The sequence below is a fragment of the Chenopodium quinoa genome, unplaced genomic scaffold (genome assembly GCF_001683475.1).
Source record: "Chenopodium quinoa cultivar QQ74 unplaced genomic scaffold, ASM168347v1, whole genome shotgun sequence".
Classification (NCBI taxonomy): domain Eukaryota; kingdom Viridiplantae; phylum Streptophyta; class Magnoliopsida; order Caryophyllales; family Amaranthaceae; genus Chenopodium; species Chenopodium quinoa.
This window is the reverse complement of record NW_018742508.1, coordinates 8639-25106: the sequence shown is the minus strand read 5'-3', so window position 1 is coordinate 25106 and position 16468 is coordinate 8639. Positions and strand designations below refer to the sequence as shown.

At 48.7% G+C, this 16468-nt stretch overlaps 1 protein-coding gene across 1 annotated transcript; it reads right to left on the bottom strand.

Moving 5' to 3' along the window:
- Positions 1-13079: 13079 nt before the first annotated feature.
- On the bottom strand, positions 13080-14024 carry LOC110719879. Its single transcript, XM_021898861.1, has one exon. It carries the CDS (start codon positions 14022-14024, stop codon positions 13080-13082), a length of 945 nt encoding a protein of 314 aa, XP_021754553.1.
- Positions 14025-16468: the final 2444 nt, after the last annotated feature.

The window sequence follows — 16468 nt, the reverse complement described above, 5'->3', positions numbered from 1 at the left end:
TCTCAAACGTTGTTTAAATTGCCCCCATCCGGCGTCTAACCGTATGGGGGTTGTTTGAGCAGCCTTAAGCTTTTTCTCAAACATACAAATAGCCCCCATCCGGCTTTTAACCGTATGGGGGTCGTTTGAGCAACCTTGGCTCAAACTGTTTCAAATTGCCCCCATCCGGCTTTTAACCGTATGGGGGTCGTTTGAGCAGCCTTGGCTTTTTCTCAAACGTTGTTTAAATTGCCCCCATCCGGCGTCTAACCGTATGGGGGTTGTTTGAGCAGCCTTAAGCTTTTTCTCAAACATACAAATAGCCCCCATCCGGCTTTTAACCGTATGGGGGTCGTTTGAGCAACCTTGGCTCAAACTGTTCAAATTGCCCCATCCGGCTTTTAACCGTATGGGGGTCGTTTGAGCAGCCTTGGCTTTTTCTCAAACGTTGTTTAAATTGCCCCCATCCGGCGTCTAACCGTATGGGGTTGTTTGAGGCAGCCTTAAGCTTTTTCTCAAACATACAAATAGGCCCATCCGGCTTTTAACCGTATGGGGGTCGTTTGAGCAACCTTGGCTCAAACTGTTTCAAAATTGCCCCCATCCGGCTTTTAACCGTATGGGGGTCGTTTTGAGCAGGCCTTGGCTTTTTCTCAAACGTTGATTAAAATTGCCCCCATCCGGCTTTTAACCGTAATGGGGGTTGTTTGAGCAACTTCCAGCCCATCTCTGCTATCCCTCATCCGGGACTCCGCCGCTTGGGGGGCTTTTAAATGAGCTTCCAATTAAACATGTCTGATCTATTTTTCTTTATTTCAGCTTCAAACACATTCGGAAATTTCCGCCTGTGTAGGTTTCAAGCCACCATCTCAGCAAATTCCAACCTCCAAAGGTACCGTCTGCACCCTTTTTCAATTCTTTTTGTTAATTTTCCGGTTGCATAGATAGGATATGGACCCTTCAATTATACACTCGGCACAGTTTACGACTGCTGTCAGGCGGTCACCAGGGCACGGCTGAGTCTAGGACTGGGACTGCCGTCTGGGGGTATTTGGGCGAACCTTCACCTACATCGAATCCGACCGTCTCTGTTCATGTGCAGGACAGAATGGCTCGGATAAGATGGACGGCAGTTGACCCGGATTACAAAATCCGACGACGCAGCCGAAGATCCGGCTGATCCCAGAAACGAGGACCAGAGGCAGGACCGTCTGGTGAAATTCCTTTGGAAGAAACCTTGGGGACTCGTCAAGATTCCCCGAGTGGTCCGAGCACACCGGGTGATAGCATATTAGAAGACTCTGATTCTAATGCCGAAGGATCCGGCGATGAATCTGCTGGAGAAGGGTCTGGGTCCGAATCTGAAGCCCCAGCACAGGAGGCTGAGCCTATTGTTGAGGAGGCCTACAAATGGCCGGCTAAGGGGGATCCGACTGACATGACCATGTCAGCAAGAGACGTGGTCACCCTTACTGCAACCCTTCCTGCCTTTCTTTTTAAAAGGAAACCAGTTGGGAAGGACTGGGAAATAAGAGTCCCGCCTGTTAATGCAAACCGTCGTATGGGAGGATGACTTGGACCATGCCGATGATTTTTTCGGCTGTTATGAGGCGGCATTCAAAGCAGGCCTCCGGTTCCCCCTTCACCCCTGCATCAAGGACATATTGCTGGGGTATGACTTGGGCGTATGGCAATTGACTCCTAACTCTTGGATCAATATTTTTGGGGTACATTGCCGCGTGTGAGCTGCAGGAGGTAAACCCCAGTTGGGAGGCTTTTGCACACATGCATTACCTCAGCCGGGCTCCGGGTGGATGGAACGCCTGGTACACCCTTACCACCAACCAAGAATACATGATGACTTTGGAGAAGCCATCAAAGTGGACCAACTGGAAGAGCAAATTTTATGTCGTCTCTTCGCCTTCCACTTCCCTAAATCACCGGCTGCGGCGGTATAATAAGCACCCGGCATTACTGGGCAAAAAATGCGCGCTCCCGAAAGTGCCGTCTGAGGCCTGGGACCAAATAATGGAGACGGGTCTCTTCCTCAAAACGACCCATCAGATGGAGGACGGAAGTGAAATCATCGTCCCAAAGTTTTGGGTACCCCTCCCGGAATGGTTAAGGGACGAGTCATTCTTGTCCCTTTGCAATCTAAGTTCAATGTTTAAAAAGAGTAGGTTCATTAACCCATCCGGTATTCTGACACCTGATTATGCATACACGCTCTAACTCGAATTTCCCCTTTTTGCAGGTACAGCTAAAAGAATGGTGCCTCCTGAAAAGACACCTGCCTTCTCAGCTATTGAGCTGAGAAAGAAGCAAATCGAAGAGAAGAAGGCGGCACTGGCCGCCAAGAATGGAGTAAAACCTCTTCCATTTCTTACCGGATGACATATGATCTGCCTTTGTTTCTAACTGATTGCTTTGTTTTGACTATTTTCAGGGTGGAACCCAAGGCTTGCCAAAATCACTAGCAAGCATGCACAAAAGACCGGCTGGTGTGATACCCCAGCCGGCTTCAAAAGCTCCAAGGCTGCCGGGTCCACCTTTGGCAGCTAGTCCTGCAAAGAGGACGTCTGACCCTGCCAGGCCAACCACTGCAGGGAAGAGCCTGCAGCTAACGCCGAGTGCTTCGGCGGGCCAGACCCGGATGGGATCTGGCTCAGATGCGGCTGGGGGGGATGGCACCCCACAGCCTGTACAAGGTAAAACCTCTGCCTTTGACCCCCCCTGGCCGCTTGGGCATATGAGAGTCAAAACTCAAGCAAGCCAGTCTGGGGGCTCCTCTGGCAGCCGCATGAATATAGGCGGCGCCTATGCCCAGTATCTGACAGATAACCCTTCCTTTGCAGATGACTCTACCAGCCGGCCCGACTACAACCAATACGCCAAGAGAATGGTCAAGACTCTGACCCGTTCTGAAAAGGAGGCGGTGCCGGCTGTACACCAGGTTAACCTGGATCGCATCAACTCTCTTCTTGCTGAGGTAAATAACCCGAATTCCCTATGCTTGTCTCAAGCTCTGCTTTTGCCGGATGAGTAGTAATTATCATCATTAGTTCTAACTCCTTTTCCGGTTGGTACCATAGGTGATGCTGAGAGTGGACGGGCTCCGAGTCCCCTTGCGTAAAAAGCAAGAGGAGGTAAGAGACGCTCAGAAGCGTGCCCTTGACCTAATTGACGTTAGTCAATTTCACACTATTAAATATGATTTGGCAACTAAAGAGAGAGAGTTGCAACAGGAGGAATTACTGAAAGAGGCTGTGCTGGCTGGGGATGAGGCCAAAAAGAAAGTTGATGAACTTGAGCTTAAGGTTAAGGACCTCCAGGCTGATCTCAGAGCTCTGGAAGGAGCTGACAAGGAAAATGCAAACCTCCGCCAGAAGAACAGCGAGCTGACTGTCCAACTCACTAATATTTAGGCGGCCCACAAAAAGGAGCTGAACGAGGAACTCAGCCGCCTGATAACAGAGAATGAAGCCGACTGCGAGGAGCGCATGAAGCTGGCTTGGGGCCTCATCCATCCGGACTCTGACTTTGACTATTTCCACCTCCGTTACTTGTATGCTTCTGAAGTTTATGAAGCTCGAGTACTCGGCACTCCTGCCCCTCCTCCTTTCGACGAGTGGGCTGAGAAGGAGTTAGGGTCAGAGCCGGATGGGGTGCCAATGGGAAACCAGCCGGAGCAGCTGCAGGAGCAGACGGCTGAGACCCAGGTTGGGCAAGCTCAAGGGTTGGAGCAGCCTCAGCAACAAGAGGAACAGCAAGATTGATATTTTCTTCTCTTTTTTTTACCGGCCTGCGTGCCGTGTATTTTCAATGTATCTTTCCCGGACAAGGGTCCGGCTAACATTTTAATTAATCTATTAACCGACACAGTCGGGTTTTCTATCTATTATTTACAATTTTTTTTTTTATATATGCATTTTTACAAGTATTTCAGACGGATGAACAAGAGATACCACAATATGCCCCTGAAATGGCTACCTGTTTACCCCAGCAGTAGACAGGCAGTCATTTCATGGAAGCCGGATGGGGGGTCAGTGACTGACCTGACCTTGCCCCGTCTGGTACAATTATATATAGGATGGGATGTAAAACCGTTTAGGTGATTACGGTGGCCCATTAGGAACTTCAATCTTCCGGATGGACCTCTTTTGGGTCCTTGCCGGATGAATGCCAGATGCAAAGGATCATTTCTAACGGCTGCAAATCGTTTTAGACAAACGCCGTTTGAGTTGTGGGATCGCTAGAACAATGTTCCACCCAGAAGGGAGCTGTTCTCTTCAGTGATTCACCCGGATGGGTGTCACCGGATGACTGCTCTTTTTGGAGCAGTGGTTTTAACAAGTGTTCTTCCGTCTGTGTTCTTGCACTAGACAGGTGCAAATACAATTGTATGAATGGAAATTATATGCTTTCACATTTCAATCCTTAGAAGTAGTACTTTTTCAAGTTATCTACATTCCAGGTACGAGGCAGCCGCATTCCGTCTGGGGTTTCCAGACGGTATGTGCCGTTTCTAACTTCTTCAAAAATCCGGTAGGGTCCCTCCCAGTTTGGGGTCAGTTTCCCTTGTTCGTATGCCCTACCAGTTGCTTCAAGCTTTCGTAATACAAAATCTCCAACTTTGAGGGGGCGTTTAAGCACCTTTTTGTTGTAGGCCCTCGTCATTCGAAGGCGGTAGATTTCATGACGCAAGGCGGCGTTGCCCCTCCTTTCTGGAAGAGTATCCAGAGACAGGCGCATGGCTTCCCAATTTGCCTCTTCATCATACAACATGATTCGAAGTGTTGGCTCATATAATTCAATGGGAAGCACCGCCTCTGTGCCATATGCCATAAGGAATGGAGTTTCACCGGTTGACCCCTTCTCAGTAGTTCTGATGGACCAAAGAACGTGAGTTAACTCTTCTGCCCAAAGCCCGCCTGCCTTCTCGATCTTTTTCTTTATGCCGCTTGAGATGAGCTTGTTGAAAGCTTCAACTTGACCGTTTGCTTGCGGACGGCCAACGGATGCAAAGTAGTGGGAAATCCCTTGATCTTGCAACCAAGTCTTCAGGACAGGCGTTTCGAACTGGGGGCCATTGTCAAAGACCATTGACATTGGTACACCGAACCGGGTGATGACATTTCTCCAAATGAAGGAGATGACATCCTTAGTTTTGATGCCCTTTACCGCCTCGGCCTCAACCCACTTGGTGAAGTAATCAACAGCCACCAAAATGTATCTTCTGCCGCCTGGGGCAGGAGTGTATGGCCCCAAAATATCCATGCCCCATTTTGCAAAGGGAATTGGGCTGTGAATAGCTGTCATATCAGTTGCCGGCTGCCTTATCAGCCGGCCGAACCTCTGGCACTTGTCGCATCTTTTCACCAGATCTAATGCATCCGTCTCTAGTGTAGGCCAAAAGTATCCTTGGCGCCGGGTTCTTTTGGCGAGGGTCCTCCCGCCAATGTGAGATCCACAGAAGCCGGCGTGAAGATCTTCCAGTATTTCCTTGCCCCGTTTTGGGGTAACACACTTGAATAGCGGCTGCAAGTAACCCTTCCGAAACAGTTCACCGTTGTGCATTGCGAAGCTTAATGCTCGTCTTTTAAGAGCAGCTGCTTCGGATGAGGTTTCCGGTAGAGTGCCATCTTCCAAGTAATTCCGGATGGGGTCCATCCATGTGGAGCTTCGATCTAGAAGTCCAATGGGGTCATGTTCAATGCTTCTCTTTTCCATGACTTCCCAGAAGACTGATCTAGGCGTATCACATGTGGCGGAGGATGCAAGTTTGGATAGTGCATCCGCCTGATTATTCTCGGATCTGGGTACTTGACTCAGGTTGAATTCATCAAATGCCCCAGCCTCCTCTTTGACCGCCTGCAGATACATAATCATCACCGGATGGGTGGCCTCGTAGTCACCGTTGTACTGGCTAACGATGAGTTGGGAATCTGAGCAGGCATCAACTTTCCTTGCCCCGACCGCCTTACACATGCGGATACCGGCTAGCAGGGCCTCGTATTCAGCCTCATTATTCGAAGCTTGAAACTTGAATCGTAGAGCGTACTCGTATTTGTCTCCCTCCGGAGAGTGAATAATTACACCCGCTCCGCAGCCATTCAGCGTAGAGCTCCCGTCTACATAAACCCTCCAAACTTCATCGGTTTTATCCGGCTGTATTGGCCTTGTCATTTCAACAATGAAGTCGGCAAACGCCTGACCCTTAACTGCTCGCCTGGGTTCGAAAGTGATCTCTAAGCCTTGGATTTCCACGGCCCATTTAATCATTCTTCCGGATGACTCTAAAGTGGTCATAGGCCTTTTGAGCGGCTGATCAGTGTAAACGGTCACCGGATGTGCTAAAGAATACGGTTTCAACCGCTTGACTGCTTTGAACAAAGCCAGACCAAATTTTTCGATCATGGGATAACGAAGTTCAGCATTCCGGAGTATATGGCTTATAAAGTATACCGGGAGCTGATTACCGTCTCTCTCAGCAAGGAGGACGGCACTCAAGGAGTGATCCGAGACGGCCAAGTACATGTAGAGAGCCTCCTGGGGTAGGGGACTCACCAATCCTGGCAAAGAATGCAGGTGTTGCTTCAGCCGTTGAAATGCCGCCTCAGCCTCTTCACCCCATTCAAACCTTGACCTCTTTTTGATTGCTTGAAAGAAATACAGGCACTTGTCACCTGACCGGCTGAGGAATCTCCCCAGTGCCGCCAGGCAACCGGTAAGCTTTTGAGCCTCCCTGACGGTACGTGGCGACTGCATGTTGATCACCGCCTGTACTTTGTCCGGATTGGCTTCTATGCCTCTCTGATCAATCAAAAATCCAAGAAACTTCCCGGACTCAACTCCAAAGACGCATTTTTTAGGATTTAACATGACTTTATGCCGTCTGAGGGTGGTGAGAGTTTCTCGGAGGTCGGCTAGATGATTCGCCTGCAGCTTTGATTTGACAATCATGTCATCAATGTACACCTCCACGTTCCTTCCAATCTGATCATAAAAGACTGAGTTCATCATTCGCTGGAAAGTAGCAGGCGCATTCTTCAACCCAAACGGCATCACCTTGTAGCAATATAGCCCTTGATCTGTGACGAAAGCCGTCTTCTCTTGGTCTTTCTTCCACAAGGGTATCTGATGGAAGCCGGAATAGGCGTCCATGAAACTCATCAGGGCATGGCCGGCTGTAGAGTCTACCAAATGATCTATCTTTGGAAGCGGGTAGCTATCCTTTGGACAAGCCCTGTTGAGGTCCGTGTAATCTACACACATCCGCCAGGTTCCATTCGGCTTTTTCACAAGGACGACATTGGCTACCCAATCCGGGTAGTAACATTGCCGGATGAATCCAGCATCCAAGAGTTTCTTGACCTCGGTTGCTGCCGCCTGGGACCTTTCCTCGCCATGGTTCCGTTTCTTTTGCCTGACCGGCTTCTTCTTAGGATCCACAGCGAGTCTATGTACAGCAAGATCCGGACTTACACCCGGCATCTCTTCTACTTCAAAGGCAAACACATCTTTGAACTCTTTCAACAAAAGGAGCAAACCTGATCCCAAACTTTCAAACGCAGCCGTTCCAACCTTGACGGTTCTGTCTGGCCGACTGTCTTCAAGAACAACATCAACTATTTCTCCTGCCGGCTGAGGGCGAAGAACGTTTGTCCTCTCGGACAGTGATTGCTATTGTTTCTCCTTCACAGGCGCCAGTTGGTCCGCCTTCCTCTTTTTACCGGCTGGCTTTGTAGCCGGTAAGCTTTGATCACAGTCGTCAAGTTCAACAATTTCTTTCTCTTGACCGCCTGTGTCAAGCGTTGGTTTGATGTCCGAGAGGTAACACTCTCTCGCCATCTTTTGGTTCCCACTCAAGGAACCGACTGTGCCATCATCCCTTTCAAACTTAATCAACATTAGAGATGGGATGATGACTGCCTTTGAGAGGTTAAGGGTTGGACGGCCAATAATCAGATTGTAGGCAGTCAGCTCTTCTACTACAAGAAACTTCACAACCATATGCCGGCCCTTACCCTTCTCTCCGAACCGGATGGGTAGATCAATCATGCCCACCGGATGCACTACTCCTCCCCCAAAACCTACAAGAGGGTATGAGGCCGGAAGCATGCTACTGGGCTTATACTTGAGTTTCTCCAAGCACCGGTAGCTGATGAGGTCGGATGAGCTCCCGGTATCAATCAAGATCCGGCCAACTCTTTGATTGGCGATTTTGCACTCGATGACTATGGGGTCATCATGAGGCCGCCTGACCTCGCCTCTATCTCTCTCGGAGATGTTAACTTCCGGAAATGAATATTCAGACGACTGGCCCTCATCCACCGAGTTGACCAGTTTCCGAATGTTATCTTTTGTACCCCGGATGGTAGGCCCACCTCCCGCAAAGCCACCGGCTATGGTCAGAATGGTTTCCTCATCCGTATCCGATTGAGTAGCCGGCTTCTTTGGGGGTGGTCCTCTTGCTTGTTTAGGTGTACCCCTTGACTTGGAAAGATAAGATTTGAGAGCCCCCTCATCAGCGAGCCGGTCGAAGAGCCGCCTGAGGCTAAAACAACCCTCAGTGTCGTGGCCAATTTCCTCGTGAAAAAGACAATATTTGCTCTTGTCCCGGGCGCTTAGAGGACTCTTCATAGGAGACGGTTTTTCAAGATTCAACCGGTCCTTTACTTCGTTGAGAATGGAGGCACAGTCCTTGTTGAACTCGTACTTTGGCACATACGGATCCGACCTCTTCCTTTTCTGGAAAGGTTGTCCGGATGAGTCTGCCGCCCATACCCCCTTTCTCTTGTCTTCCTTTTTGGCCGACTGGGTAGGCCGATTCTCTTTTTTATCGGATCTTTTGTAATCCGTTGGAAGTTTAACAGCACACAATTCCACTGCCTGAATGTAGGCCTCCGCCTTCATGAGTGCCTCGTGAAGAGTGGAGACCCTCTTCCTAACCAAGTCAAACTTAAAAGTTGATCCATCTTTTAAGCCTTTGAAGAAATCAGTATAGGCAACGTCATCAGACAATCCATTGATTTGGATCCTCATCAGGTTAAACCGCCTGACATATGACCGGAGCCCCTCTTTGTCTCCCTGTTGTATTGCCCCTAGATCAAGGCTTGTTTTCTTGGCAGGGATGTTCATAGAAAAGTTGGACGTAAACCAGTAGGCCAAGGTCCTGAAATTATTGATGCATCCGGCTGGGAGGTTACCAAACCAACGTTGAGCAATCCCTTTCAACGTTGCCGGGAAGCATCGGCACCATGCGGCATCATCCAAACCCTGCAAATACATCAGGTTGGTGTATGCCATAAGGTGATCTTCCGGGTTGGTGGTACCGTCGTAGGCGCCTACCAACACGTTTTTGATTTTAGACGGCTGGGTCGTCTCGGTAATTTCTCTGGAGAACGCCGTTGGCTGTTCCCCAAGGTTGAGCAGCCGGAGCTGCCAGTCCATAGGCTGGACGGGCGACTGATGCTGCCCCCCGAAAATACCTGCCTGTGCATAGGGGGATCCAAAGGGCGTATACGGTGTTCCATGCACTGCCGGTTGGATCATATGAGGGCCGGATCGAGCGGAAACCTCGCTCGTCCGGCTGTCATTGTTTGTTCTCGAGTGCCTTTCTGAGGTGACATTGAAGCTGTCTCGAAAGGTCGATGTTGATGCCGACTCGGATCGCTGAATCTTTTTATCTTGGATAAGCGTCCGGGCATCAGAATAGACTTTCTTGGTTCCATCCGGCTGAATGTGCCGGACGGGCTTTCTGACTCCATCTATAGGAGTGTGCATCTTTGAGAAATCAAAGAGCCTAGCTGGCATGTCTGACTTCGGATGTGGGGTAGATGCTCTACCCTTGACTGTTTTGGCCGTCTTTTTACCGTGACGCCTTTCTTCCGCCTGACCCTTACGGGGGCCGGCTGTGGAATCCAGAAGGCCTTTGATCTCTCCTTTGAAGCTCATCATCATATTCATGAGCTCATCTCTGGAGACTGGGGAGTCTCCAGCGGTAGAGGTTAACCCAAGCGGCCCCCTAGTTGGCTTGCTAGGAGCCGCCTGGTTCCCTTCCCGTTCTCTCTTATCCTTGGAACGGGTGTTCTTGGTCCTCAAAGAACCATCTGCAGCAGTGTAGGCTTCCAAGTCATAGTTATCGGCTGTATCTTGGTCCGAATGGACCTCAACCTCCCCAGTAGGCATATTGCTTTTACCAGGTAGTATAGGCTCAGATGTCATCTAGAAAGTACTCTCCCCACAGACGGCGCCAGATGTTTGGGGGTTTTCTGTGTCCTTCGGGAGAGTTACAATTTCCTAGCAGACTTCCTTCTTACGCCTGTACTTGCACCTAGCCGACTTCCTTCTTGCGCCTGTACCTGCACAAGTAACGGAGACTCCGGATGGGGGGTGGGAGTTCCGCCTCCGAAGATTAAGTTAGTATCTTTTCGAAGTGGAATAAGAACTGTAAAAGCTTCTCGGTTCGAGAGCGTTTCAGTAGGTTTAGGCTTTGTTTGGTTTTTTTGTGGTTGCAATTAATGTCTGTCCCTCATAAATGAGGTCTACCCTTACTATTTATAGTAAGGGAGAACTGTACCTCAATAAGGGTATAAGGGACACGTGTCTGCAAAGGAAATGGGCCTTTGCAGACTGCTGAAAGATTGACACGTGTCAAGCATTTATTGGGCCACGTGTCTTAGGTATTTTCACCCTAAACAGGGACCATTGTCAAAAACCATGGACATAGGAACCCCAAAACGAGTGATCACATTCCTCCAAATGAAGGAGGTTACATCCTTGGTCTTGATGCCCCTGACTTCCTCGGCCTCCACCCATTTGGTGAAGTAGTCGACTGCTACCAGGATGTACCTCCTGCCGCCTGATGCAGGCGTATAGGGTCCTAGAATATCCATGCCCCACTTAGCAAATGGAATTTGGCTGTGGATAGCCATTAGATCTGTAGCTGGACGATGAATCAACTTGCCAAACCTCTGGCACTTGTCACACTTTTTAACCAGATCCATGGCGTCTGCCTCCAGAGTCGGCCAAAATTACCTTTGCCGCCTCGTTCTCTGAGCAAGTGACCTACCGCCTACATGAGAGGCGCAGTATCCGGAGTGCAGGTCTTGTAGGACATCTCGTCCTTTTTCAGGGGTAACACGTTTTAGGAAAGGTTGCAAATTGCCCTTCTTGAAAAGTTCTCCTTTGTGCATTTCAAAACTGGTTGCCCGCTTCTTTACTAGGACCGCCTGATAGTGATCAGCCGGTAATATGCCGTCTGTTAAGTAGGCTCGAATGGCATCCATCCAGGTTAAACTTCTATCGAGGATTGCAATGTTGTCCTCCTCAATACTCCGTTTTTCCATTACCTCCCAAAATACAGTTCTTAGGGTGTCGCATGAGGCCGAGGATGCCAGTTTGGACAAGGCGTCCACTAGTTGATCAATTTCTTCATATTCTGGTGGTCGGGTCATCTCAACTATAAAGTCTGCGAAGGCTTGCCCTTTCACGGCTTTTCTGGGCTCGAACGTGACCTTAAGGCTTTGGATCTCAATTGCCCACTTTATCATCCGTCTTGACGACTCCATGGTCGTCAGGGGCCGTTTGATTGGCTGGTCTGTGTAAACGACCACCGGATGTGCCAGGAAATAAGGCTTCAATTTCTTCACTGCCACGTACAGGGCGAGTCCAAATTTCTCCACTAGTGGGTATCTCAATTTCAGCATTCTTCAAAACATGGCTGACAAAGTAGACTAGGAGTTGGCAGCCGTCTCTTTCAGCTAAGAGGACGGCACTTAAAGCATGATCTGACACTACGAGATACATGTAAAGCACTTCTTTTGCTAAAGGACTGACGAGTCTCGGTAGGGAATGCAGATGTTCTTTCAACTTTTGGAAGGCCGACTCAGCATCCGGCCCCCATTCAAACTTTGCTTTCTTTCTAATTGCCTGGAAAAAGTAGAGGCACTTGTCGCCTGCCCGACTGAGAAACCTTCCGAGAGCTGCGAGGCAGCCTGTTAGCCTTTGTACCTCTCGAACGGTGCGAGGCGATTGCATGCCAATGACTGCCTGCACCTTGTCAGGATTTGCCTCTATTCCCCTTTGATTTATCAAGAATCTGAGAAACTTCCCAGACTCAACTCCAAAGACACACTTTTTTGGATTAAGCATGACTCGGTGCCGCCTGAGTGTGGCGAATGTTCTCGGAGGTCAGCCAGATGGTCTGTTTGGAGTTTTGACTTTACAATCATATCATCAATATACGCCTCCACATTCCTTCCAATCTGTTCAAAAAACACAGTGTTTATCATTCATTGGAAGGTTGCCGGGGCGTTCTTCAGACCAAACGGCATGACCGTGTAACAATAGAGTCCCTGCTCTGTGACAAAGGCAGTTTTCTCTTGGTCTTTTTTCTAGAGAGGGATCTGGTGAAAGCCTGAGTAGGCGTCCATAAAGCTCATCAAGGCATGGCCGGCTTTTGAGTCGACCAGGCTGTCGATCTTAGGCAGAGGATATTCCTTGTTCAAATCGGTGTAGTCCACACACATGCGCCATGTACCATTCGGCTTTTTGACTAGTACCACATTTGCAACCCATTCTGGGTAGAAACACTGCCGAATGTATCCTGCATCAAGTAACATTTTTACCTCGGCAGCGGCCGCCTGGTTTCTTTCTTCACCATGATGCCGTTTCTTTTTGTCGTACCGGCTTCTTTTTAGGGTCGACAGCTAGCTTGTGTACCGCCAGGTCTGGACTAATACCTGGCATCTCATGCACCTCAAATGCAAAATATCTTGGAACTCTTTCAACAGTTGACGAAGGTCATTGCCAAGTTCAGTCAGAGCAGTCGTCCCAACCTTAACAGTACGATCAGGGCGAGAGTTGTCTAGAGCATCATCTACGTGCTCCCCAGCCGGCTGAGGGCGGAATTCATCCGGCCGCTCCTCAGCCAGTGATTGCTATTGCTTTTTCTTTTTCTGTACATCCACGTTGGAGGCTTTTCTCTTCTTGGCACTTGGTTCTAGAGCAGGCGCTTCTTCTTTATCTTGGCCAGTGGGGTTGTCTGAGGTTACCGTTAATTTGATGTTAGTGAGGTAACACTCTCTAGCCATTCTCTAATCCCCCCTTATGGAACCGACTGTTTTGTCATCTTTCTCAAATTTGAGCAACATAAGGGATGGGATGATAACTGCTTTAGATTCATTAAGAGTGGGGCGTCCAAGGATCAGGTTGTAGGCGATAAGTTCTTCTACAACCAAGAAACGAATGACCATGTGGCGGCCCTCGCCTTTCTCACCCAGACGGACGGGCAAGTCAACCTGTCCAATCGGATGGACGACTCCTCCTCCGAATCCCACTAGAGGATGGGAGACAGGATTTAGACTCTCAAGCCTATACTTGAGCTTGGTTAAACACTTATGGCTGATGAGGTCCGACGAAATCCCTTTGTCAATAAGTATTTTGCCAACTCTTTGATTGGCCAATTTACACTCGATGACAATTGGATCGTCATGTGGTCGTCGGACACCACCTGAGTCTTTTTCAGAAATGATAACCTCAGGAAACGAGCTACCAGAGGTTTCGCCCTTATTGAAAAAGTTAACATCTAGCAGTCTGATATTATCCTTGTTTCCCCGAACAATCGGGCCTCCCCCTGCGTAGCCGCCTGCTATTGTATAGATGGTGGCTTCATCAGTGTCTAAACTGTCGACCGGCTTCTGTCTCTTTTGCATGGCCGACTGATTCTGATTGGAGGGCTGCTTTCTTTTTGGTTTCTTGACATAAGAGTCCAGATCACCTTTTTCAGCCAACTGATCCAGCAGACGCTTGAGACTGATACATTCGTTGGTCTCATGGCCAACATCATCATGAAAGTGGCAGTGCTTGCCCTGGTTGCGTTTGCTAGGATCACCCATCATAGGTGCCGGCTTCTCAAGTGAGAGTCGACCCTTAACTTCTTTGAAAATGGTATCATAATCTTTGTTGAACTCATACTTGGGGGAATATGGACTGAATTCCTTTCTCTTCTTACTAGACGACTGACTAGTGGAGTCGGCCATCTAAATATCTTTTCTCTTTTTCTCTTCCTTTGGGGCCGTCTTCTGTGGACGACCCTCCTTTTTCTCGGACCTCTTCTGGTCCCCTTGCTTTCCCATGTGACAGAGGTCGACTGCTTGTATGTAGGTCTCGGCCTCCATCATTGCCTCTTGGAGAGTAGCCACTCTCTTTTTGACTAAATCGAATTTGAAGTTCGACCCGTCCTTCAACCCTTTGAAGAAATCTGTATAGGCTACTTCATCCGGCAGGTTGGGTATTTGTATCCTCATCAGATTGAATCTCTTTATGTAGGAGCGTAATCCCTCCTTTTCTCCCTGCTGGACGGCTCCTAGATCAAGAGTCGTCTTCCTGGCAGGTATATTCATGGAAAAGTTTGATGCAAACAAATAAGCCAATGTTCTGAAGTTGTTAACACAGCCGGCCGGCAGGTTGCCGAACCACTGTTGGGCGACTCCCTTCAGAGTGGCAGGAAAACATCTACACCATGTGGCATCGTCCAATCCTTGAAGGTACATTAGATTGGTGAATGCCATCAGGTGATCCTCTAGGTTAGTGTTGCCATCATAGGCGCCTACTAACACATTTTTCACTTTAGCCGGCTGGGCGGCTTGTAAAATTTCCTTGGAGAAGGCGGTTGGCTGTTCTCCAAGTTGAAGCAATCGTAACTGCCAGTCCAAAGGCTGGACATTCTTAGCTGTCTGACCTCCAAAAGGATGAGGTGGAAAAAAGTAGTGAGTTTGCGGCACATATGGCGGCTGAGTGACATATGGTGCCGACTGTTGTTGATGAGAGCTAGAACCGGAGTGTGCACTGCCTGTCCGGATCTCATAGTTTGATCTTGAATGTTTCATAGAAGTGTTTTGTATACTGTCAAGAAAATCAGAAGTGGAAGCCGACTCAGACTGTTGTTGGCTTCTTTTCTACTGAATCAGCATCCGGGCGTCTAGGTAGGATTTCTTGGAACCGTCTGGTTAGACCAGGCGGATCGGTTTCCTTCCTGTTGTGACAGGGAATTGGTGCTTGGAAAAATCAGTTAGAGGTTCCCGCCTCTCCTCTTGGCAAGGATGGGGAGTCGCCTCACGATCCTTTAATGACTTCTTCCTTCCTTTATTGGAAGGCTTTTTGCTCGACTGCCCTTTCTGAGAAGCAGTCGTCTTCCTGATGATGAAATCTTGAATTTCACCCTTGAAACTTCTTATGATGGTCATGAGGTCGTCCCTTGAGACAGGAACAGTCCAGTCGACCGCCTGATGAGAGTCGGCTGAATGTCCGACTGTTTGGCTTGGACCATCTTGGTCTTGCCGTTCTTGTCTTTCACGGGGTGTAGTGCGTCGAGCCATCAAGGACCCATCTGGGGCCGTGCGAGTCTCAACTTCAGGCTCAGTGTCCTGATCAGAAGAAACATGAGGCTCGTCCTCTTGGGAGTCGCCCATGGGACGTTTCTCGCTGTTGGTCGGTACAGATTGTGACACCATCTCAAAGGTACTCTCCCCACAGACGGCGCCAAAATATTTCAAGGTTTTCTGTGTCCCTTGGGAGAGTTACAACTTCGAGACTGGAACCACGCGCCTGTACCTGCAAAAGAACGGAGACTCCTGGGTTGGGAGCTCCGCCTCCGACGATCAAGTTAGTGAATTAAGGAGTTGTAATGCGGAATGTAAATAGGTGCCGGATGCTAGGATGGGTCTAGCAGGCGGTACCGAGTGGTGTGTGATTGTCTTGGGATTTGTGAAATCCGTGTGTTTCTGGTGGACAGTCTCTGTCATTAATGAGCATTTATGACAATATTTATAGCATTGGGAAGTGTGCCAGGTTCTAGGGTTTTTGGCCAACCCTAGGACTAACTGGGCTTTCTTGAGATTTAGGCCCAATTTGCTACCTGTTTAGGCAAGGCTGAAGGGCCACATGGCATAGCATAGGAAGTCCATGGTGGACCAGCTGAAGTGTGCCACGTGGCAGGCCCTGATAAGTCCAACTGAGTGACACTTGTCAGGACCTGATTGGTCCACATGGCGAGGTGAGATTGGTGGGAAAATCCCCCTACTCAAGGTCAAGATTCGAGAGATGAGATTTAATACCAGTAGATTAATTATGTGATTATAATACGTAGCGACGGCCCTTTATAATCTGGTTAATTTATGCATTGATAATTGATCGTATGTTTTACCCTGGAGTATTATTTATTGGTGAACCTATACCCTAGAGCTTTTTATTATTGAATATTCCTTTGATTAATTTGCTTAGTTTTATTATTAGTTTAATTCATACAAATACAAATTGGTTACCTGATAATTTAGATTATAATAATTAATTAGGAGTAAAAGAACATTGTTTCCCTGTGGATTCGACCCTACTTCCCTATCTACTTTAGTTAGAGGACTTAGGTAATTACTTTTGATTAGGTGATACGACTAGATCCTGTCAAAATTTGGCGCCGTTGCCGGGG

Bases quoted from the DNA above. Each gene is read 5' to 3' on its own strand.
- LOC110719879 (XM_021898861.1), bottom strand. From the start codon at position 14,024: ATGGCCGACTCCACTAGTCAGTCGTCTAGTAAGAAGAGAAAGGAATTC.